The following is a 24473-nucleotide window of genomic DNA, read 5'->3' on the forward strand; positions in this document are numbered from 1 at the left end:
TTTTAACAAATTTTAAGGCTTATAAAGCAAACGTAAAGTGTCCTAACTTATCCCTAAAAATAGGCACCTCCCACAAATTTTTGAAAACTTTTGCCGTCTCCTACGGGTAAACGGCTTACTCTAAAATTAAATAAAAAATATGAGGGGTACCTTTACATGTTAAATACATAAAAATGTAAAAAACAAAATAAAATACAGTAGCTACCCGAAGTCTTTGGAAGCCCGAGAGGACCTTATGCAAAAACGCTGTTTTTGCAGTCCTCTTATTAGTACAGTTTTTAACCAAATTCTTTGAAATTTGGTGTGGAGATAGCTAAAGATAGTGGGAACACCTCTGATTTTTATAGATTTTTTTTTACATTTCCTGAAGTATTTTTGGCCGGATTTAAAAGTCTTTGGAAAGCCGAGAGGACCTTATGCAAATGAGGCCACTTTGGCCTTTTTTCCAGTTGAACGGCTAGGGCTAGGGAAACGCGACTTTTTTCAAAAAATTGACCTGCGTTAGTTTTATTTCAGGTCTGATTTTCAATTTTTTTCATTGATATTTCTCAGTTTCATTTGAAGTTAAAAAACGAAAAAGTAGAATTCCCCTATTTTCCGCTCCCATCCCTTTGTTTTCTCTCGCGCCAATGAAAAGTGCAGGTCCTCTCGGCTTTCCAAAGACTTTTACATCCGGCCAAAAGTACTTCAGGAAATCTTTAAAAATAATATTTAAAAAAAATCAGAGGTGTTCCCACTACCTCTAGCTTTCTTCACACCAAATTTCAAAGAATTTGTTTTTTTTTTGTGCTAAAAGATGCAGAATTCTTCACTCTATACAAATATATAGAATGATTTACAATAAAATCAACTTATGGAACCCTTTCCTATACCTCAAAGTTTTCCACTTCAAAATTTGTCGAAATTTGTAATGCCTCTGGTGGCGACAGTGCAAGTTTGTAGTAAAAAGTACAAATTTTGAAGTGGAAATGGTTTCAGGGTAAAAGTAAGCCGATTTGGAAACTTTAAAAAGCGCCTCTATTGGGTGTGTCAGCTACTACGCTCAGCTACTTTTGAGAGCCTAGATGGCTCTTTTTAACGTTTCCACTTCACAAATTCTGACAGGCTCCGCCCTAAAATTTGTGAAAATCGGCTTACTATTACCCTGAAACCGGAATAGGGAAGCCAACACAGCCGTGAAGCGACCAGGAGTCATCAGAGTGTTCAGACCAGCTCTGGTCTGAAAAAATAAACACAAAGGAGTCGCAATCCTGAATACATACAGGACTTCCAAGGCTACAAAACCTTAAAAAAATTACAAAAGGCATCTGAACGGCAAGTTTCGCCATCTAATGGGGGTTCTAGACCTCCAGTTTAGAAAACAGAAAAGATCATTTATTTTGTATGTTTATGTATTTCATTTGGTAAAATTATCATAATAAATGAAAGATTCTTTTTTTTCCTACAAGGAAAAAATCATATTTATCCGAAAATAATTGAAATCAAATTTTGTTTTGTAAATAACCGGTAGGTAACGCTAGTAATGTCGCTGCTATGTAACCAACAAATCGACCACGCCCTATCTTACTATGTAAGGCCTGCTGTGTACGAGTTCGCTGAATCAGCTGAATTAAGGCATCAAGAAGACATCGGTCTTATTGGTTTGGGGACTGTGGCACGATCTAAGTGTGTATCTGTCGATGAATTGTTGAAATAATAATCAAGGCAGCTGATTTGTGCAGTTAAATTAAACAAAAACTACAGTGACAAATAACATTAAAGGATTATCTCTGAAGAGCGTAAATCCCTGCAGTATTTTGTGAGGAAATAAAGGGTTGGGCTTCTTGCTGTAGTGACAAAAAAAACGAAAATGCTAAAGACAACAGTCGGACAAAGTAAGTTTTCTGTAGCTTAATCACAGTAGATTTGTTTAGCAAATTACATAACATCAGTGTATATGGTCAAATCTTGTTAGAAATGTCATGTATGTGTACCTATTCTGTAAAGACTGTTTCCTTTTGCTTAAGTAATAATTTTTTGACTTATCGATCGGGAGTCGAGTGACGTCACGCAACCTTTACTCGGATAATATTAAAATCCCTCTGCATGTGTGTAACAAAAACTTGATTTTAGAACATGGGGGTACATTTAAGTCTCATGGAATCTGCTAGTTTGGATTCTTTTGTGAAGAAACTTAAGGTTTTTCTATTCAACTATTTTCGTTTTGTTCATACAGAGATTATGCAAGATGTCATCCGGTCGAATAGGAAGGCTTCAGGAACTGGAGGAGGGACAGACTGGCGTATTCTTTTGGTAGATCAACTGTCCATGAGAATGGTTTCAGCGTGTTGCAAGATGCATGAAATCGCAAGTGAAGGAATCACATGTAAGTTCATTGCTCCATTCATGTAAAAGTTGTGAACTAATAAATTGGTATTGTAGTGGTGGAAGATCTAAACAAAAAGCGGGAGCCTTTGCCTGCCATGGAAGCTATCTATCTTATTACTCCATGTGATAGTTCTGTAAGGGGATTGATGAATGATTTCCTTTCCCCTAGCCGTGCCAAATACAAGTGTGCCCATGTTTTCTTCACTGAAGGTAATAGTTATCATCGTCAAAGTTGAATGAACATTGTTGTCTAATTGTCCAATTTTTTTAAGCCTGTGCCGAAGAATTATTTAATGAAGTTTGCAAGCATCCAGTGTCCAAGTTTATTAAAACACTGAAGGAAATTAACATTGCATTCCTCCCTTATGAGTCACAGGCAAGTTCTGATATAGTCATAGCTAACATGGAAAATCCTGAAATTTAATAGTGCTATTTCCATTTTAGGTCTTTTCTTTGGATAATCGTGATGCATTTCAGTACTACTTTAATCCACAAAAATCGCAAGGTCGTACAGCGGAGATGGAACGCACTGCTGAACAAATTGCAACCCTATGTTCCACCCTGGGCGAATACCCAACTATTCGCTATAGAGTGTACGATTTTAGAATCTCAGCTTGAAAAATTTCTTCATACATCAACCATGAATGTATTGCTCTAATACGTTTATAAAATTTCAGGGACTATGATCGCAATGCCGAACTAGCACAACTAGTTCAACATAAGCTCGATGCTTATAAAGCCGATGAACCAACCATGGGCGAAGGTAGTGATACACCTTTATCTTCTAAATTGAACTATTTATTTATCATATGAATGTTTAGGGCCTGAGAAAGCGCGTTCGCAGTTAATTATTCTCGACCGAGGATTCGATTGTGTTTCTCCGATGCTGCACGAGTTGACTTTGCAAGCCATGGCTTATGATTTACTTCCCATTGAAAATGATGTTTACAAGTTAGTGTTAATCAAAATTATTTTCAGTGCAAAGTTTTTACTGATTGTTTATGTTGCGACACAGATACGAAAGTACAGTTGGTGGACCCGAGAAGGAAGTACTTCTTGACGAAAATGATGATTTGTGGGTAGAATTACGTCATCAACACATAGCCGTCGTCTCGACGTAATTTTTTCTTTTCATGAGATTTCAGTAACGTAGTTGTTAAAGCCATATTCTTATCCTACAGAAATGTTACGAAAAATATGAAAAAGTTCACGGAATCAAAGCGAATGCCAGCAGCTGACAAATCGTCGATGAAAGATTTGTCTCAGATGATCAAGAAGATGCCGCAATACCAAAAAGAGTTGTCTAAATATGGAACTCATCTACATCTTGCAGAGGATTGTATGAAATGCTACCAAGGAAATGTTGATAAGCTTTGCAAAGTAGAACAGGTACTTCGTTTTCTAATCAATTTAATGGAAGTGTAGTTAACTTTGTGTGTCTAATTAAGAACATTTTGCAACTTAGTGTCCCTGATGTGAAAGTATTTTGCTTGTAATAACATTTTGAACTTCTCTTAGGATCTTGCTATGGGGACAGATGCTGAAGGAGAAAAGATTAAAGATCATATGAGGAACATTGTGCCAATTCTTTTGGACACTAAAGTCAGCAATTTCGATAAAATTCGAATAATTCTGCTTTATATTCTTTCCAAGAATGGAATTTCTGAGGAGAATCTTACGAAATTGATCCAGCACGCCCAAATCCCACCTAATGAACGTAGCATCATTATCAATATGGCGTTGTTGGGTCTCAATGTTATCGTAGATGTAAGAAAATCTGCAATTTGCGTAGTAGTTTCAATGCTGATTATCGAACATTGTTTTGCTAGGGTACTCGGAAAAAGATTCACCAAATTACTCGCAAAGAACGCATTACAGAGCAAACTTATCAAATGTCTCGTTGGACTCCGATCCTGAAAGACATTGCCGAAGATGCCATCGAAGACAAATTGGATCAAAGACATTTCCCATTTCTGGCTGGACGCCCTGCTGCACCTGTTTCCAGAAACGCCCCTCCGAGGTAATCAACGAAATGACTTGATCAAGAATCTCTTAGACGTGTAGCTGTAATATATATTCTAATGTTATTAGTGCTCGCTACGGACATTGGCACAAGGACAAATCCCAGCAAAACGTAAGGAACGTTCCTCGCATTATCATTTTCGTAATGGGTGGCGCGTCCTATTCTGAAATGAGGTCGGCTTATGAAGTAACAAATGCCGTTAAGAATTGGGAGGTCATAGTCGGTAAGAATCGCTCTCGTGACATTATTATTACATAGACCTACCATGACCTTGTCCTGAATGACTTTTATTCTGAATAATTGCGACAGGTTCTACTCACATTTTGACTCCCGAAGGCTTTCTTAACGACTTAAAGGAACTAAGTAACGGCAATTGAACGTAAACGAAGGAAAGGAAAAAGTCGCGTAGTAATCCGATCGTCTCGTGGAAGCAAACTTCGTCACACGTTATTTAAAATTTATGTTTGGTAGCCTTCCTTTATGATGCTCGATTGTTGTCCTAACATCCGTATTCAACAGATCCTTGTTCGTGTTGCGGCACTTTATTTCTACCAGTTTTTTTCTAAATTTGATTATCTTTCTTTCTCATTCTTAATATTGTTAAACTTCAAATATTAGCATTTGAATTATTGTATCACTATCATCTGAGCTTAATAGCTTACAGTAGTTTGAGTATTATGGCATTTCGAGCTGTTTTGCTGATCATTCATTAGGTATGGTTGCAGTCTGTTTATTAATCTTTGGCAAAATGTGCTATCATAGAATGGCGTCCTGACTGCAAAGTGCGGATGTTTTTCTGTATGGTAACTAGTCGACATCGATCCCTACCTAAAGTCGCTTCCTCTAATCTCACATTTTGGCGTAATTGTTGTTTGAAATATTATTATTCACATACATTCCATCAATTCGTGTTTGTTTAAACCCCCTAGTGCTTGTTGAGAGGCGTTGAGAAGTAGGTACTAAGGGAGTCGTGCAAGAAAACGAACCTCCCAGTCGCTGGTAGATTTGTTTACTTATTTTATTAGTCTTGGTTCATCGGTTGTTGTTTAAATGAGTCAAACAAAAATACAACGTGCTTTCGAAAGTCCACAAGAGTCAATATCAATAGAAAATTATAATTATTTGCCAATGAAGAAGAAAAGCTGACATTAATTTCACGATTTCACACCATCGAATTTGAATTAATCCTAGTCTTTCGTCATTTTACTACAAAGGTAGCTTCACTTTTTTCTTAATTCTAAATTTCACCATTACACCATGCCACGACTGTCTTAACGATTCAGCATATGCTGGTTGACGCGAAGATTTGTAAGGAGAAAATATCGAATTGAAACGTTGCGTGATTCAAATTAATTCGAACAACTAAACAGCATTATTAGACTTTTGATGTATTTTCCTATTGACGAACACGGTGTTGGCTTTTGAAATGATTTCATCAACATTTATGATAAAAGAAAACGCTTCTACTCTACGTAATTTAATTGTTGCACATCGCAATGAAAAAGCTACTTTATACCGGAAAGTAAGGAGAGAATCAAGGAAACAGTTGGCTGTGTTTGTTCGATTTCATTATTTGACCACTATAACCAAAAAGCGTAGAAGGAGGAAAAATTGGGGAAAAAAGGAAAAGAAAAATTTTTTTTTTGTTAATTAATATGTATCCTCATTATGAAGATATGAGTTGACCGAAGGTAGGAGTATAAAAAAACTGCATTCTTGTGCGATTCTCTCTCTAAAAAATTGTCTAAAATAAGCATTTGTCATCATCATGCTAATGCCCATTCTGCCTATTTTTTTCTATATTCTACATTCTATAGCATAAGCAAACAGAAGAATATAAAAAGTTTGTTTCGTTGGTTCCTATGTAATTTCGATAATACTGTCCCATTCGTCCTGAATGAGAGCCTCTGGCCCGCTGACCTCAATCCGATCGTTCGCTAGATCGTTCTCCGGAGTATTATATCCAATGTCTGTGAACTTTACCGGATATGTTAACTGGTTGCCGTTGTCCCACGTGTACAGTTCCTATTTCCGATTTGAATAAAAGTTATTGTACGAATTTATAAAAATTCCCAAGAAAAACTCGTACCTTATTCCTGTGGTTGTAGCCAACCATGCTGGTTTTGCGGAAGGGGTTTGTGAATGTCAAACCATCCACTTCCAGTAATTTATTTCTGTACAGGTCAAGCGCAAATCGAATTTTTGTGGTTCGTTCAGTGACACTGTCCACGGCGTACAGTACACCACAAGCGATAAACATTTCTCCAGCTCGCTATGGCAACCGTTAATTTTAGACGTCAAGTATACCATGTATTGAAAACAATAGACTAACTGCTTATTATTACCTGATTATTTAGCGAAATATTCCAAATGTATTCGATTTCTAGGGAATAAGAATTCAGCTTGGCAACTGCGGTGTTGTTGGTGGGTTGTTCACCGTTACTCGCGCCGTAAATCACCCATAAGCCCGTTTCGTCCACGGAGAAATCCAAGTAGCTTTGCGACTATGGTGAATAGTAAGAAAAATGGAATTTTTGAAACTTGGCTTGTTGTACAGTAGTAAATCATTTCATTCAGTAAATGATGAGATACGGACATGCGCGTAGAGGTGGACGTTTCCGGTTACGGTGGCGTTCGGTAAGTAGACCATGGTGTTGCGTTCGGAGGCTAGTTCGTAGCGAATGACACGCGATTCTTCTTGTTGGTGATAGTACAGCGATCCGTTATAAACAACATGAAGATAACCCTTGAATAGAAGATTTATTTCGTAAATACTACGCGTTCTCGCTTTCATTCTATCTCATTGAATCGAACGATACCTTGAGCGCGAAAGGCAACGTATAATTTCGAATGGAGATGTCCTTTTTGAAGGTGGTTTTGTTGGCGTACTCGTACAGAACGTAGGTTTCATTGTATTTAGTAGCCCAGTACTTGTCTCCGTCAAACGTGGTGCGTGGCAACGAGTCGCGCATCCAGTTGCCATGAGAAGTATTCGTGAAGCGATGGTACACGGGCTTCCCGATAGCCACAAGGACGCAATCTAATTACAATGTAGAAAATTGGGACATTTGTAGACGGTTGCGTTGTAAAAGCTTAATGAGCGAAGTGGGGGAGTAGGAGGAGGATACCGGTACTATACCTTGGGTTCGATTGACGTATCCCGGGTATGTTTCATTGCCTAAAGGTCGAATATCCAGACGGCCTAGAACATCAAACATTCCCAAACCGCTCTCACGGCATTTCTCCGACGGTACGGACGAACATTTTGGACAATCTGGTGGAGGGGGGCACATATCCTGGGCGCGGTAAATCGTAATTAGGATGGATTTATTTATTCAGCTCACGTTTATAGGTCCTAGCTATACTATACCTCTAGATCCACCAGATCGGATGGCGGTGTACCCCACAGTTTGGGATCATTAACACCGCCAGCTTGGGTAAACCGCGGATCGATCGCTAAAAGAAATAAATTATGGTTAACTATATAATACCGCCGTAACCTTATGTCATCTCCTTTACAAATAGCCTAGGCCATTACAACAGTAACAGCATCACGACATTCTACGTGATTGACCGCTTTAGCGGAACAAAAGAATGTCGATTTTCTTCTTTCTTCCGTCTTATAGTCAGAGTATCTTTAAGTCTTAAAAAAGGGCCCAACGAAAGGCAATGAAATATTCACCATAGACGTCGATTTCACCACGAGTGATGCCCACTTCATTCTTGCTGACGCAATGGTAGCGACCGTAATCCACATTCGGATTTGTTATGGTCAGGTTTAGTGTCATGTGGACCTTTGGAAAAAGAAATCCCAGAGTAAGGACAAATTTAAAGTCGCTTATTTCATGTTCTAAATAGGATTAACATTGTCTGGCTCAATTTTTTAATTCTTACACACATTGTTAGCCCAAACGAAACCTTAAATTCCCTATAACAAACCAGAATTTAAGGGCAGCTATGTTTTTGTAGAAGTTGATAATCATTCCAAATGATAATACAAAAAGTTATTACTGAAAATCTTGGCCGAACCGCCGAACTAATTAAGAGTTGTGCGTGCTGTTATTAAAAAAACCATCTAAGTCGAAACAAATTGAATACTAAGATTTGCTGACGATGTTGGTAAAAGAAAAAAAAAATAAACATTTAAGCTGGCTCTGCTCTACGGAATAATAACGAAATAACGATTACTTTGTATTTGCCGTGGTCCCTGAGGAATGCCTTATGCATACTGTCGATCGATCGGCCGTCGGCCCGTTCCCAATAGCAGAGCGACTCCGGGAATGCCTCCACCACACACTCCAAAACCACGGAGCTGCCATTGGCAACTCCAATCGACGAACTTTCAGTTCGAATCAAAGGAGGAACTGCACGTACCCAAATGAAGTGAAAAACAAATAAATTGGCAAACAGTTGGGAATTAGACTTTTAATGAATTAATCAAAGTTTACGTACAGTGAACTTCCACGTTGATTGTGCGGTAGGAAGGCGGGGGAATTCCGTTATCGGCCACTGTCAAAGAAATTTTGTACACAAAATCTAATTAATTTCATTTGAATTAAAATTGGGTGTCAAATATTACCGCAAACGTACACTCCCATGTGATCGCGGTGAACTTGAGTAATGTTGAAAGTGGGTCCGAGTACGTCGCTAGCTGCGTTATTTTAATGATAATTGAAAAGTAAGAAAATACTGTTAAAAATTCTATTGAAAAATATTCCACTTCAATTACTTTGCCAAGATCCCATTGGAGTAAGAGATCCATCGGCTCTCATCCAAGATACCTCCGGTCGGGGATTGCCGGCCGTTCCGCACCTTAGCCGAAGATTCTTTCCCTCTTGAATCACGACCGTTCTGGTTGTGTTTCCTTGTAGCTGTCCATCCTAAAACAGAAATGGAACTTGATATAACAAATCTAACAAAGCTTTCCAGTTAATACGAATTCGATGAAAATAAAGCAGCGTGCAAAAATCGCGTTCTTTATTCAATGCGAAAATTATTTCAGGATTTGGTTGACTAGACTCACAATGATTTCTACTCCAAGGATACTTGGAGGTACGAGTACGATTCTTCTAGGATCAGTCGAGTTGACTACCCATGTGTTAACACCTGGAATGCCAGGAACTCCTGGAATACCAGATCGACCAGGCTTCCCTCTTGGTCCAGTAAGTCCTGCATAAGAAATTGGTTCATTCCATTTTGTTTTTTCTTCTTCTAAAATCTGTAAATAATCACAATAACACCTTGAGGGCCAATTGGTCCTGAATCTCCTTTTTCTCCAGATATGCCAGGATTTCCGTCTATGCCGTTGTGTCCAGCCTGTCCGGGCAATCCATCCATGCCTGAAATTCCATCAAATCCAGGTGTACCACTACGACCAGGAACTCCGTCCAATCCTGGTTCGCCGGGCACTCCGTCTCGACCGTTGAGTCCTGGAAGCCCAGTTTTTCCCATATCGCCTTTGGGTCCTTTAGGGCCTTGGAAAAAAAGGTTACATCAAAAAGTTATATTAGCGTATACATATAATATAAACATATTACATATCATACCCGATATATATATATTTACATATTATATTAACAAGTTATATTAATTATAAGGTATACAAACAAGGCGTTTTTTTCAGGACAATTTCAAACGTATATTATGTATACCTTGAGGACCAATTGGTCCGACTGGACCCCGAAGACCAGCTTCTCCTTGCTGTCCGCGTTCTCCGCGTTCACCTCGAACGCCTTTCTCTCCAACTATTCCCTGGGGCCCGATGGGACCCTCTAGTCCCGGTGGACAGTAGTCCTTTGTAGCTGAACAAAAATCCTGGATTGCGTTAACCTATGGAAAAGATCGTTAAATAATTTGTTTTTCTAGGAAAACTTTGTCAGTCGTGATTACAATTTGTTTTGTGGAACTGTGTAAATGTTGAAGGGTATTAAATTCTACTTAGGGGGGAACTACCGTCAACTGATACATACTAGTCTGTGTCAATCAAATATTTATCAAGAAGTCAACAACATTTTGAATTTAAAAAGACAAAAACATTGGAAGTCGTATGTATAACTATTTAAAAGCGTATTAACGGAATTGAATGTTGTGATACAATATAAGTATAGGCTTGCAGGTTCCATACATACTCGGTCGGAACAAAGTTTCGGGAAGTTTGAATAATTCATCGTACCCAAAATCTTGTTTATGTTTAAAAAGATTTAAAAAGACATCGTTAAAAAAATAATAATGTAAAAAAAAAAGGTTATGCAATAGGCATTTTCTAGGTTCGTAACTTTACTACTTGACACGAGATATTGTAAAATGAGAAATTAGCATATTGTTTAACATTCCATGAATTTTTGTAACTTTTTTATTTTAAAGTATTATTGATTTCCCCTCGGTACTGTGCATTATACTGCCAAACAGACAAAAGCGGATAACTCCTGGCATAAAAATCGTACAGCCGTACGATCGATGAAAGTCGATTTACATATTTAGGCGTGAACATCTTGATGTAGAATGAAGCTACCATTGAAAGTTCTTCCACATTCTACACACAATGTGCATTCTCGATGGGGTGCTTGTAAACGACTAGCTCGACGTCAAATATCCAGGCTCATAAATTAGCATCTCTATGGTGGACAAGATTGAAAGCCATGGTTGATTCACCACCGCAGGAGGATTATAAGAAAAATAAAATAAAATACTCCATGCCTTTTAGTTATAGCCTCAGCCAGGCCACACCTAAATTTGCTTCAACACGATAATGCACCTTAACAACAGTGTATAACATACTAAAGTTTGTCTAATGAATTCTCTCAAACCGGTACAGAATGGACGGTTCGAAAACTTTTCCTATCGACGACTACCTACTAAGCGGTCGGAATTTTTGATCAAACGTGTATATGGACGATTGTTCTGCATGTCTGACGTGACTGAGCTTTAATTTTGCAGCCCATCTGTTTCCATTCTCACGCAAAGGAGATTATTTTTTTTTTCTTTTAGCAGCTGGGAGCATGCCAGCGGTACATCACTCAATGCCATCATTTCAATGAAATCGTCATGCCGTCAGGCTTTCCACCTTTCTATGTATTTATTTTATTTATAAATTATTTTGCTTGATGTTTGGGGCAAGCGCTTGGCGAAAAGAAAGAAAAAAGATGAAATTCCCTGGAATAGTGATTTCATAACAATCAAGCGCCTTCAGAGGTTAATAAAATACTTTGCATATTGAATTAATCAGACCTCAAGTGGTGCCATTCGCTCAAAGTTTCAATGCCTTCGCCTGACTAGAGCCTCTTTATCGGTTCTTGATGAGGAATTTTCGTTCGTAAATGTCGAATTTTCCTTTGGTACTTAAGCGCTGATTACGCCTCATCAAATCTTGTCGATTCATCGATGTTGCGTGATCATGATTACTTTGCGTGGCAATCGATAGACAAGTTACGGGAATTTTCATTTTTTTTTTTTTGAATAAAACTATAGCAGTGGTAGCAAAAGCCGATGGGCAATGGCAATAGTTATTTTTTATTTCTCTCGATCTCTAAACTGAAAACTTGAATTTATGAATACATTATCTCCATAACTTCGTTGGCTGTTCAGTCGTAATTAGTGGGCTACAAAAGCTAATAATGTCGGTTCTATGGTTTTCTGTCAGCATACCAAAGAATATTTAATATTTATTTTCCAACAGGCTGTCATCACGTAAGAAGGATCGGAAAGGGCCTCAAAGGGAAAAATCATGTCAGTAGATTCACGCAACATGTAATGAAGGCAATAACAGGCGGGGGGAAAAAACGAGGACTGCCGAACACACCTATAGCTGAAAAAAACTAGAAAGCTATAAGGATATAAGGGAGGCCCAAGGTCAGCATTTGACTTTTATTTTTTTGTATATAAATTAGCCAATTATTACGATCGTGTATATATCCTGGTACTGCAGCATCTTCCATCTCCCGCGTCATAGCTCCAGCCCGCGCAACATATGTCTGAAGATATATTACATCACGTTTACGAATAAATCTCTTTCGTGAATCAAAAAAAAAAGGGAAAAAAAGAATCAAACGAAAACAAACTAGAGACAGTTGATTAGTTTCCACGACCATATAGCCTAGACTCATTTATCACGTTTGTTGGCGGGTAACTCTAGCAACTGTCCGAAATTCATTCCGTACCTATGCTTTCTTTTCCTTTTTTTTCTTTTTTCCCTTTCCTGTATATATAATCAACTCAGCGTGTGCGTGCCACGGTACTTGTACTGTCAGCTACTGTCTGCCCAATTCCTTAAGGCCGAATAAGTAGGACTCACAGTCTCTGAGCTAGCTCTCTTCTCGCACGACTATAAGGTAATGGCCAGGCCGGTTCCATCCATCAGTGTTCCCGCACGTCTTTATTTGCTCAGCTCCGTATACACAAATTTGGTCAAGTCGCGGTAAAGGAAGGAAATAATATAAACTACTTGATAATTCTTTCAAAAATTCGTTGAACACGTAGAATCGACAAAAAAGCACACTCTTGGTTCGGGAACTCTTTGTTGGTTGTGAGGCCAAGTGGAGGAGGCTCTGCTTTCTACAGTGATCCACACAAAAAAAAAAAAGATTTCGTATGCGGCCTTTGACGCCTACATATATTTGTTAGCGTCAAGCATATCTAAACATCAAATATTTGTTCGGTGAAAAAAGCTCGACATCAAATATCATGAGGTGGCACATGAACACTTTTAAGTGGAGTCGTAAGATTTTTTTCAGACTTTTCCCCTTTTTAAAAAGTATGGATGTATGTATATAGCCTGTAAAAATCTTTTTATCGACTTGGACGTAAGAGCCAGTGCGCAAGTTATATGGCACTAACGAACGGCTTTATTTCGTCAGTTTCCAGCACTTAGACTAAAATGTCTCCTCGCATTATGTGTCAATCAAATACAGTTTGGACAGTTTTCGTCAGTCCATTCTGTACTTGTTAACTTCATTCAAGGCTATGTTTTATTACAGCCGTAAAAGGGCGCTGTATGTAACTGCGTATCGATTTTTCTTAATTCTGGTCTGGTCTCATTGTTTCTCGAGTGCCAAGCACCATATTTATGCCTTGTCTGCTGTTCGAGTGTCTCCTAAAATGTCACTTATCTCTTTCTCCTTCATCTTGCCTTAATAGACTAACGAAATTGATGCAGAGATATTCATCAAAGTCAGCCTAATAGAATTTGTATCAAAATTAGAAAGTGTCTGTTGAATAAATTGCGCGCATAGTTCTTTAAGCGAAGGCTGCAATGCTGTAAGTTAAAAAGAAATTGCTGTTAAAATCATTGACAGCAACTCCAGAAAAATGTATTGTAAAAACCCTCTGATCTCATAAAAAAATCCGCGATTATAGAATGTTCTCGTGTAGCATCGAGCTGATAATTTATTTAACCAATCTTCTTTGCTAGATTCCACGCGAAAATCAATTTATTCGATTGGTTTTTGGCGTGACAAATATTTCGCGGCGGTTTGGTTAAAAAACAAAAAAATAATATGCTAAATAAATATTTTTTTTTTTTTTTCACGTAGGACTTTATAACCTATGCTAAAATATTCCGTAAATAAATATTGACTCACCGGTATGCGAGAATATGCATTCAGCCAGACCCATGGGTTCTCCTGATTGTTGGGACTGTTGCCCGAATCACTTCGTGACAAATATTCATCGCGAAATTTCGGGTTGACGAATTCGACATTCGGATGATTGTAAACGCCAGGTGCCATTGTAACCGGTTGTGATGATACAGCCGATCCCATAGGCAAAGTCGTCGCTGTGTGTTTGTCTGAGCGAGGCTTGCGACCATTTTTCTAAAAAAAAAAAAAAAATTTGAACAAAAATTAACGTCGTCTGAGAGTTGAATAGTAAATCAAACTATAGCAATATCTTCTTTAAAAAAAGGAAAACCGGGAATGAAACTTTCCAAACAAATAATGGACTGTGACTAAGTGTTACATAACTATAAGTGGTATCGCGCACAATTAAGACAAACTTACTTTGTTTGGATTTTTGGGAGGTTTGGTAGAACTACGTTTTTTCCTGGTTAGAACTGCACGAGGTTCCGAATCGGATGTAACGAAAATACCGTGAGCTGCTAGATCTGCTTGACCGACCGAAACATTTGTTACGGGCGAAGTAGTAAACGATACATGGTCCATTTGTTTACAGGAGCACTTGAGTCGCGGGTCAAAGTTGTCGATCAAATCTTGTTGAGAATGTACAAGGTAGACAAACGAGACGGCTTGTGCAAGGCCTAGAAGGATAATCGAAGTCCATAGCCAACCGTGTCCATTCAACATGTTCTTCTCGTTCTTCATGGCGTATTCTGCCGATAATTTCACTGCCGTTTTCATTGCGTTAGTATTCATCTTTGGTATTTTCTTGTTTTTAAAGCAATGCCTTTTAAGTAATCGTGCAGATCATGACGGCTATTATCCGATCGTCCGCCAGGACCGATTCAAAATCAATTTTCTAAAAAACTCAAAAGACTTTGCACTGGGAATTTAACTGACGACGAACTCTCCGGAGCACTTGCTTTGAAGTAAACTTTTTCTTTTGTCCGTTGATTCGTCGAACGATGGTAGAGTACAAGCACCAAGCACAACGGCGATCAAACTGATGATGAGCTTGAAAGCCCTTGTGTGTTATAAAGAGAAGTCTGTTATAGGGAGAAACTTCTTGTGAGAAACATGTAGTAGTAGAATCGTCGCCGTCGAGCAAGAAGCATCTATACTCAACATGTAGCCGACTGAAGAGCCCCGACTACACTGGGGCAATTTAGGCCAGTGCCAGGCACTTCAACAGATCGGGTCTACCGGTCATGTGATCATGTTCCCATATGAAAGGGCTGCTGCTGCCGCGCGCTAGTGTCTGACGCGCACGTAGTATATCTGCTTTATGCATACAACTGCTCAAATAGTAAACTAAACATAGGCTAAGCGCAAGCAGCTCAATTTGAGCGATGCCTAATGTTGTTCAAACTGGGAAACAAATTTAAAGAATTGACGTGCAATTGATTTAACTGGAAAGAATAATTAGTCGAACTGGGAAATGTGAATTTTTTCAAAATTTTGAACGAAGGATTTCATTCCGGCGATTTTTATTTTATAATTTAGAAAGACACGTAACATAAATTAATGCGCACGCCATTATTTTATTTATAATTTAATATATAATGTACAGCGTTAACGTCGAAATTTCCAGAACCCGAAACGGTTGACCCAAACAGGATCTGTCGGCAATAAACGACTTCGGGAATCACCAAATCTAAACAACTTTGCGGATCTAATCGGTCCTTTTGTGGCGCCTAAGAGCGTAATCGAAATTACAATCAGATATCGCATAGAACACGTGAAGCCATATAACTTTTTATGATGAAAATTATCTTGGGTCTTGGGCCCTTGGGCCATCGATACAAGGAGAGTGCCAGCTTTCTTTAAAGGCGAAAGCGAAAACGTGCGAACCCATGAATACAGCAATAACATATCTACAGTCTACACCCATTGAAGTTCAATTAACGAAACGTCAAACTGCTGGGTCTCTCTCCGCGTCTCCGGCCTTTTATTTTCCAAACGCAATTATTTATCTTTGCTTGATTCATTGTCAGTCACAGTTAATTAATCGTGTAGTATATGTATACCCATAGCGCATCAAACTTATTCACAAGTTTACACACAGAAATTCGTGTTGTCTTTCCAAAAATGTTTGCTCCCGCATCCTGATGCTCGTATGTACTTTCTGTCCCCTCCCTCCGCGCCCGCTCTAATATGCAAATAATGCCAGCATAAAACTTTTTTTTAGATTCTTCTAAAAGGTTTTTAAAATGTGGGCGGCACTGTCTGTTTTAACAACAACAACTACATGGAAGATAACGAATCGTAAAAAACTGACAAAAATGAATTGCAGAGAAATGAAAGAAAAGGATGATTTGTAGGAGACCGCGTGGAAAAAGGCTGCAAGGCTTTTGACAAATAATTATGATCAATAATGCTAACGTTTGACGACAGGTGCAATTGAAAGCCATTTCCCTGCACCTTCTAGAAAGTAATCAATAATGACTGTCTTATATCTACAATCACAATTGGTAAAAATACAAAAACCAACTTCATCGTAGAGAAGATCGAGAACTCACGTCATGTAAGAATTTAAAAATGTTTGACTCTTACTATATAGACAACCCTTCTTTTCTTTTTTTGAAAGGATCTAAAAAAGGAGATTATAATAATTGACAAAAGCAAAGGAGATATTAGTAATTTGTAAATCCGACATCCGACAGGCTTCTCGTCAATATATAGTGGGTTTAAAACATGCATAGATTAGGGTAATATACAGCAATATGCTGTAGGGGAAATTGAGCCTGCAGAGAGTGTACATAGTTCACCAACTGCCGCTTGGAAGGAGGCCACTCAAGCAAAGGAGAAATACAATAAGGAATAGAAATCTGCCACCGGTATCTCATTTCCTTGTGGGAACTCGCATCGTTTAGCTGCAGCAAATGAGATTAAATAATACCAATTGGACCTTCACTGTCGAGCTATACTGCATCGATTGAGTAAATGAAACCTGTATTCGAAACACAGTGCCGCTCTCTGCCACATAAATAAGTACTGAGGTAATATAATTGGATTGGTGGCATGGTAGTAAACGTTTCACCCCCAACTACTGCTGGGTGTTACCAGCTACCTCGTTAGCAGAGGCAGCTTTTTTAAAATAAATATTATCTTTTTCGTAGGTTCATTTGAACAAAAATAATCTGTACATTAACGATAATAATAAAAAAAAAAGCTGAACAGCGTCTTACGGCACAACTAATACGTAGGGAACTTTAGAAGTCAGACAACTTTCTTTTCACACTGTTACATATCACACATGACCCAATTAACTGAGTTCATTTATTGTGAAAACTGGTATTATATAATAATGAAAAAAACCTATATTACTTCTGTCCTCATGAAAAATACTTGATACAAAATACTGACTTTTCTTTCATTATTGATCGCGCGTTCTTGCATAAACGCGAGTGATTGTATAACACAGCGGCAATACGTCCACTTTAGTATACACTAACGTAACAGGGTCTTGTGGTCTTTTCCCCCCACCTTCACAGGTCTGGTATTCACGTTACAACAAGAGAAAATTACCAATTTATTTCTGCTTCAGCCGGTTTCATAGTACGGTGTTCATCTTATGGTGCTAGCGTGCTACCACTGCTACCCTTCTTACTGCTTATTTCTTTCATTCTTCCGTTGAAAACTATGGAAGTAATTAACACTATCTTTTAATTTTTAAATGTTTTATCGTTAACATAAGAAAGTATTACATTTTTTGAGAAAAGTCTTTCCATTGAAACGTCTTCTTATTTTTTCTTTTTTTTTTTTATGTAAATTTTAATTTAAAAAAAACCGTATTTCACATGATTTGCGTTCCGTGAATTACACAACTTATGAACTTATTATCGTTTAAAATTAATCCGATTGTATCGGTAAAAGAGTGGGAAAAGCAAGAGCAGAAGTTAACTAAGCTCCAGGATGCCAATGCATTTGTAAATAGCCGCTACAGCGACTGTCGGGCGCCGGCTAGATATTTTTATGCATTTTATGGTTTTCCAAGTCCTCATTCCGCATTTTACTCATCTCTTCTGCTCATATTCTGCTTCACTTCTTTTGCCTTGAGTGGCCACTGTCAACTGTTCAGACTTTCAGTCAACTGAGAAAACTGTTACTTTTTTTTTTACTGGAGTTGCGTGCTCGGTTAAGCTCTCTCACGAAACAATCCTACTTCTAGTTTAGAGTAGCCATTGTATTAAACATTTTCGTAAAAAATCGTGCCTGCATTCCTAATCAAACTTCCAACGTTGGTTTTTAGATTACCTAAACATACTCATTTTTATGGATCCAGCCTTTGGATGGATACAGGTAACTAACTAAAATGTGGTAAATTTATCGGCTGTTGCGACAAATCGTCTTTTGAAAATTCAGCCGGAGCAATTCGGACCAGCTTATGAATTCTGGCAGAGATTGTGGGAAAAAGAACAAAACTCCTTTGAAAATCTTAACTCTCAAATGAATCACTCACCTAGTGAAGGACTCCCATCTAGTGAGTCATTCATTTTGTTAGAAGACAATGACTACACTAAAGGCTTAAAAAGGAAAAGAGATGGTTCCAACAAAGCAAGTACAGCGATTGGACTAAGTAAGCACAGAAGTAGACTAATTGGAAAATATAATGGGTGCCCTTGGCTTTTTCATGGAAAACATTATGCAAAAGGAGTGTTAGGGTAAGTCAAAACTTGATGTTCATGTGATATTTAAGTCATTTTAATGAGACATGTGGTTTTAGGCTTCATGAAGAAATTGAGGACTTCTTCCAATATATGACACCAACTCCGCAAGAGCATCAAGTCAGACTTGCCGTAGTTCACAGAATCATAGATGTGATAATGAAAATTTGGCCACATGCAAGTGTTCAAATTTTTGGTAGCTTTCATACAGGGCTTTATCTTCCTACAAGGTAAACTATTTACATTTCTTGGATTTTATGAATTCTGCATTAACATTTCTTTCTTTTTTTCCTCCAGTGATATAGACCTTGTAGTGTTGGGGAAATGGGACGTCCTTCCGCTTCGTACGTTAGAAAAGGTTTTGCTAGAAAAAGGGATTGCTGACCGGAACACGTTGAAAGTTCTAGATAAAGCTTCTGTAAGTTGGTTTGATTAAGTAAACCACATGGTTTTCTTTTAATATTTGTCAGAATTTTATGTTTTTAACAAAAGCATTTGAAAGTAATTTATTTTAGTTACGTTATTTTGATTTCATGTTCTATAATTTTGCCGTATTTAATTTTCTCTTATGATAAATCGGTACATTTCTGGTTACAGGTGCCAATAGTGAAGTTAACCGATCGTGCTACCGAAGTCAAGGTCGATATCAGCTTTAATATGAGTAATGGAGTGCGAAGTGCAGAATTGATTCGTCATTTTAAGAGTAAAACTCTATTACATTATTATGTGGACTTTCAGATTGTCTAAAATCGATATTTTGCAGGATCGTATCCAACCCTCCAACGCCTCGTGTTCGTCTTAAAGCAATTTCTTTTACAACGTGACCTCAATGAGGTGTTTACTGGAGGAATCAGCTCATATAGTCTGATTTTGATGACAATTAGTTTCCTTCAGGTGTGTTCTCTAATGAACTAAATGGACTATAATTTCAGGAACTAATGAAACTTTACAATTTCAGTTGCATCCTCGGCCTGAAGCAACTCAACCCACTGCAAATCTGGGGGTCTTGTTAATTGAATTTTTAGAATTATATGGTCGGCATTTCAACTACCTTAAAACAGCTCTTAGGATACGAGATGGCGGTTCTTATGTGCCCAAAGATGAGGTCTAGAAAGAGTTTATTTGTTCACTTGTGATGAAGTAAATCAACTTTACCCTCCCTAGATTCAGATCCACATGTCAGATGGATATCGTCCGTCACTTCTTTGTATTGAGGATCCCCTGAATCCTTCCAATGACATCGGTCGCAGCTCTTATGGCGCATTGCACGTTAAAACAGCTTTCGAGTATGCATACGTCACCCTAACTCAGGCGGTACATCCTCTCAGAGACGATATTAATAATCCTAACGTCCAAAGGTAACACTTTTACAGATAACCTCGTGGAGATTTTTACTAACCTGTCACGCTTTCCTAAAGTATTTTGGGTAGAATAATTCGAGTGACAGATGATGTCATTGATTACCGACGATGGATTCAGTGTAATTTCCCGCTGTCTGTTGGACCATCTAATGGGCGTTTTTGCCCATCTGTATTGGAGACATGTGATCTGTCAGGTTCTCCTTCTCCACCTGAAGAACGTAAAAGCTCTAAGGCTCGTGTTTGATGACCGACGGACGATGAAAAAATCGAATACTGGAGTCAAAACCTATTAATGAAGGATGAAAAACAAAATATACTTGATGGATCATATAATACGTGCTCCGTGAATTATTTGTCTTCCGTTGTTCTATCACGGTGCAGTAGTCAATTCGCCTTTGTTTGTTTTTTCTTCCTACTTCTTTTTCCTCGAGCTGCCCTTTTCTGATGTAAGCTATGAACCAAACAGAACTATGATTGTTGCTCTGTGCTTTTTACGTCCGGGATTTTGAAATACACTGCACCTTTAAATTTATTGAGTTCAGTGTGATCAACATTAGTTAGCAACTGTTTTAAAGCGATGTTCTAATTTTTAAAAATAAATGCATTTGATTGGGATAGGGGTATATGGGATTGGGATCCTCTCTAATGTGGAACACTTAATTTTCCGATTTAGTTTAGTTTTGATATCGAGTTTAACAGCCAGGAAGCAAGCTATTGAGACGACAATATGTATTTACAGTAATAAATACGTATATTTGTTACATGTAATACAAATACTCACGAACCGTTCATTTCCGTTCCAGAAAGCATTGTAACGAGGGTCAACTTTAGTAGTTCTTATTGAATGGCACGCAATTTTCGGTTACATGCTTACCTGCAACTTGCATTGGTTATCTGTTCAAGAAAAAGATTTACATGGAAACCGGAACTTGGACGAATGTGTTCTCACGAGTTCCGTTTGGTCTTTCACGCACGAAAGTATAAAGGTAATCTGCTACCCTGTTTTAAGTTCAGTCGACGAGTTGATACTCCTGTCATCGACAGCAACATGAAGCGATTTCAAGTTATACCACTGAGTTTAATTTTCTTTTTAGTAATACCCATCAGCCAATGTTTTCAGAGAAGTGAGCACGGAGAATCTAGCGGTCGTCACAAACGCTCGGTGATTCTTCTTCCTGCAAACACAAGCATTACGATCACTTTCGATCTCTCAATGCCGGTTCGCGCTCTCGCTCAACAGTCAGGATTTTACAACATGAGAGTGCCTTTTCGTTTCTTCATTCCGACTTATGACCAGCTAACATCTTTTTACGGACGCGATGAGAGTCGCGAGGATGACGTCAATGAGATTGAGCAGATTCATCGACAAGAACAGGAGCGCGCAAACGAAGAACGCCGCTACATCTATAAGAATATGGAGTCCCTGTTGTCAAGGTAAAAACGTCATTCAAAAACACAGGTAACTTCACGTCTAACACAGCTATCAATTTTCACATTTCACAGTTTTGGAATCGATGGAATGGCTTGCGTTCAACGAGCTATATGTGAGTTGTCCGAGGCACCGATTGGTCACAATGATCTTTTAGGAAATACTTTGAGTCTCCTACTAACGTAAGTTTATTTTATGATTTGGATTTGTTATTAATTAAATAACAAATTCCTTTGTCTTTACACAGACCTCCTACGGTAGCTGATTTCGGCAGATGGATTTTAGGAAACCACGATAAATCAGACAGTCAGAAAGCGGAACAAGAAAAATGTGTTGCCTGTGAGACAATCGATGAGCCTTATGAAGATGAGTACGTTAGAGCATATCGTGATGGAAAACAAGGCAAGTGTTCACACCGCTATGGCTTAGAATGCCCAATATCGTTCTTTACCATTTTTAATCTTTGAGTTATATTATATTGACCCTTGGTACCGCACAAACAATATAAATTATGTCATCATTGTATTTTAAGTTTTTTTTAAAATTATTTTATAACAAAACGAACAAAAGAACAAATGAATGGACAACAAAACAGCAGTGTTCTGTCGGATTATTCGTTTCGAATAAAATTCCTTATTCGAGAATAAAGAATAAATTTATTCTTATTCGTTATTCGTCGAATAAATGACTTTTATTCGTATTCGTTATTCGATATCTTTTAGAAAAAAAATTATTCGTTGTCCGCGAATAACTTTTCGAATAAATAAATCAAATAAATTTCGAATAAATTTTGCATTTTGGGATACTCTTTAAGACGCATTTAGCGCTAGCGCCACCTGTGGTGAGATGGAGGAAGACCACTTTTAGGGGGTTGAAGCTCCACCCCCATTGCTAGGGAAGGGAATTGCCTAGAGGGTGGTGCTTCAACCACCGAAATTTGTGTTGCAGCAAATTCCTAAGTTACACTAAGTGGCGCTGTGAGTCATCACAGGCGCTATGTTGGGCATTAACTTGGTTCTGCAAAAATTCAAATTCCAATTAAATTGATTTCGGTTTCTACTTTCACTGTCGTCACACAGAGAAAAAAAGCAGTCAACACTACTTAACTATTTTAGTTCCCATAACAGGAGACACAGGGCCATCGCGACGTCGCTCCTTTTCGATTAACACCCAAACCTAATCAATATTTTCAGACATCTTGCTCATTCCTCAAAAGAAACAATGCTGGAAATTAACTCAGGGTTATTTGATAATTAATGTATTGGTTCATATCATCAGGCTACAGTTAAATTACAATTAAAATAGCAAAGGAACATTAAAGACAAATTAGGTAAGGGAAAATGAAAATATTCGAAATTTCAGTGACGAACAAAAATTTGAGAAAAAGTAGGAAAACTTTTTCTCCAAAGCCGACAGATTACTTTTCTCTGGAGAAAAGTAATCTGTCGGCCTTTTAGGGATGGAATAGCTCAATTTCTTCTGATGAGGGGAATGTCGCGTTCACTACTAACTTGATAGTAGCCTACTCGGGTATTTGTTTAATTTTAGATGATGGGTGTTAATGTACTTGGAATACAAAAAGAAAAATTCCATTTCCGACTTCAAAACAGAAGTCCCCTGCCTATTTTATTTCTCCCAACTGGCACCCCTGGTCAACGAGTACAATTCCCTCAATCTGGCAACTTTTTTGAAGGGGTGACGCTGTGAGTGGGTTTTTTTCCCTCTGTGCCTCACCGGGTCACTCACCAACAAACAATCGTCTTGTCTAGTACTATTCAATGTTGCTATAAAATGCCAAATTGAAGAACATTCTCATGCTTGAAAACAAAATCAATTTTCAAAAACATAGTATTTAAAAAAGCCGGCAAACATTAGCTTGAGGCTCCTTGGCTAGAAATAGCAACTAGTGTGTGATGACGCTACATCTGGCAACACGGCACCCATCCCCCATGGATGTGCACAACAGAGAAGCTCGCGCCTCTTTAGTCCAAATTTGCCCCTCTTGTAGTGACGGTCACGTCGCATCTCTCTCCGTACCCAATACCGATTGCATTCTTCTGAGCACAGCGTACTTTCACTTCATCACACAGCTATGGGATGATGACCGAGATGATGATGATAAAGATACACTAGTGTATTTTTATAACTTCCACATAGCTTCTCGTTCGGCGTTTTCTAGGTGGTCATCGGGCCGTTCTTTTAGGAAGGGAGATATTTTTGAATTTAAAAAAAGGGTGGGGGGGTCAGCCTTTTTAAAAAAGTGGTAGGCAAAAGCTTTTTCAAAGTCAGCTGGAGACTTAATGATGTTGCCGTCAACTAACAGAGAGGAGCATCATACAACGGAGCGCAAAATTGAAAAGCTTAATGATTAAATATTTAACATTACCCCTTTGAATCTTGTGGGGTTGTGAAGAATAGAGCACAACAGCTTATAAGACACCGAGGAACTCTTTTGGTAGTTGGGAAATCTCCAATCCAATATATTTAGCAGCTCTCTGCACGATGATACTTGCTCCAAAAAGTTCTGAGTGGTTCTGGCTTCTTGAAAGTGCTCTTGCACTAAAAGTTCTTCAGGACTGGTACCAGACATTTGCATGGCAAGGGCGATTTCTTCTTGTGACAAATACATCTGCAGAAAATGCAAAAAAAAATTTAAAATTTGAGTCTCATTCACGTTACATGACTGACTCACCTCAGGGAAAAGTAAACAGCAATTTTTGAAATTGGGCAAATACTTCAGTAAAAGTATGAATAACGAGGGATTATGATTATTGCAGAAGAATCCAAAAATAATCCCCCTTCTCCCCCAATAATGGAACGTCGTAATCAAAGAAGGGTTTAGTTTCCAATCGACGAAAAAAAATGAATACTCTTTTAATCATTGTCCAGCGATACTGTAAACTTCGGCGCTATCCTTCCCAAGGAGATTAAGGAAGTTTCGGTTAACAAATAAAAGCTCTCCAAGAGTTGTATTCCTATCCAAGCGTTCATCTAAGAATCATACCATCATACATCATA

General features: G+C 38.2%; 4 protein-coding genes across 5 annotated transcripts; 3 read left to right on the top strand and 1 right to left on the bottom strand.

Annotated features, from left to right (window-relative positions):
* Nucleotides 1-1599: 1599 nt before the first annotated feature.
* LOC124327793 (protein ROP-like) lies at nt 1600-5479 on the top strand. Its single transcript, XM_046786791.1, has 13 exons — nt 1600-1874; nt 2216-2365; nt 2422-2577; nt 2640-2743; nt 2812-2960; nt 3045-3130; nt 3189-3318; nt 3383-3484; nt 3549-3756; nt 3886-4134; nt 4197-4387; nt 4459-4613; nt 4700-5479. The coding sequence occupies exons 1-13, from the start codon at nt 1850-1852 to the stop codon at nt 4765-4767; spliced, it is 1773 nt and encodes a 590-aa protein (XP_046642747.1). The 5' UTR covers nt 1600-1849; the 3' UTR covers nt 4768-5479.
* Nucleotides 5480-5761: 282 nt separating this feature from the next.
* On the bottom strand, nt 5762-15166 carry LOC124327792. 2 transcript variants are annotated; one of them, XM_046786789.1, is made up of 17 exons: nt 14383-15166; nt 13966-14196; nt 10042-10219; nt 9631-9864; nt 9414-9559; nt 9120-9270; nt 8970-9041; nt 8843-8899; nt 8579-8754; nt 8073-8184; nt 7761-7846; nt 7530-7686; nt 7210-7430; nt 6987-7136; nt 6736-6894; nt 6480-6662; nt 5762-6415 (listed from the first exon to the last, which is right to left on the bottom strand). In XM_046786789.1, exons 1-17 carry the CDS (start codon nt 14752-14754, stop codon nt 6251-6253), a joined length of 2850 nt encoding a protein of 949 aa, XP_046642745.1. In that variant the 5' UTR covers nt 14755-15166; the 3' UTR covers nt 5762-6250. The 2 variants fall into 2 exon arrangements, with proteins under 2 accessions (XP_046642745.1, XP_046642746.1); XM_046786790.1 differs by having other exon boundaries at nt 14379-14447.
* Nucleotides 15167-17967: 2801 nt separating this feature from the next.
* On the top strand, nt 17968-20558 carry LOC124325921 (terminal nucleotidyltransferase 4B-like). Its single transcript, XM_046784494.1, has 9 exons — nt 17968-18300; nt 18364-18662; nt 18725-18895; nt 18963-19083; nt 19263-19368; nt 19429-19559; nt 19624-19770; nt 19830-20023; nt 20084-20558. The coding sequence occupies exons 1-9, from the start codon at nt 18274-18276 to the stop codon at nt 20268-20270; spliced, it is 1383 nt and encodes a 460-aa protein (XP_046640450.1). The 5' UTR covers nt 17968-18273; the 3' UTR covers nt 20271-20558.
* A 492-nt stretch (nt 20559-21050) lies between these two features.
* On the top strand, nt 21051-21980 carry LOC124327888. Its single transcript, XM_046786920.1, has 3 exons — nt 21051-21460; nt 21530-21637; nt 21703-21980. Exons 1-3 carry the CDS (start codon nt 21075-21077, stop codon nt 21920-21922), a joined length of 714 nt encoding a protein of 237 aa, XP_046642876.1. The 5' UTR covers nt 21051-21074; the 3' UTR covers nt 21923-21980.
* Nucleotides 21981-24473: the final 2493 nt, after the last annotated feature.

Source organism: Daphnia pulicaria, chromosome 2, assembly GCF_021234035.1.
Source record: "Daphnia pulicaria isolate SC F1-1A chromosome 2, SC_F0-13Bv2, whole genome shotgun sequence".
In the NCBI taxonomy this organism is placed as follows: domain Eukaryota; kingdom Metazoa; phylum Arthropoda; class Branchiopoda; order Diplostraca; family Daphniidae; genus Daphnia; species Daphnia pulicaria.

Coding starts and splice junctions, on each gene's coding strand:
- LOC124327888 (XM_046786920.1), top strand. CDS start 21,075: ATGAAGCGATTTCAAGTTATACCACTGAGTTTAATTTTCTTTTTAGTA. Junction 21,461..21,529: donor ATGGAGTCCCTGTTGTCAAG/GTAAAAACGTCA, acceptor CACATTTCACAG/TTTTGGAATCGATGGAATGG. Junction 21,638..21,702: donor ACTTTGAGTCTCCTACTAAC/GTAAGTTTATTT, acceptor GTCTTTACACAG/ACCTCCTACGGTAGCTGATT.
- LOC124327792 (XM_046786789.1), bottom strand. CDS start 14,754: ATGAATACTAACGCAATGAAAACGGCAGTGAAATTATCGGCAGAATAC. Junction 14,197..14,382: donor CTCCCAAAAATCCAAACAAA/GTAAGTTTGTCT, acceptor TTTTTTTTTTAG/AAAAATGGTCGCAAGCCTCG. Junction 8,185..8,578: donor GGGACCACGGCAAATACAAA/GTAATCGTTATT, acceptor CTTTTTCCAAAG/GTCCACATGACACTAAACCT.
- LOC124325921 (XM_046784494.1), top strand. CDS start 18,274: ATGGATCCAGCCTTTGGATGGATACAG. Junction 18,896..18,962: donor GGGCTTTATCTTCCTACAAG/GTAAACTATTTA, acceptor TTTTTCCTCCAG/TGATATAGACCTTGTAGTGT. Junction 19,560..19,623: donor TGACAATTAGTTTCCTTCAG/GTGTGTTCTCTA, acceptor TTACAATTTCAG/TTGCATCCTCGGCCTGAAGC.
- LOC124327793 (XM_046786791.1), top strand. CDS start 1,850: ATGCTAAAGACAACAGTCGGACAAA. Junction 2,366..2,421: donor CGCAAGTGAAGGAATCACAT/GTAAGTTCATTG, acceptor TTGGTATTGTAG/TGGTGGAAGATCTAAACAAA. Junction 2,578..2,639: donor CCATGTTTTCTTCACTGAAG/GTAATAGTTATC, acceptor AATTTTTTTAAG/CCTGTGCCGAAGAATTATTT.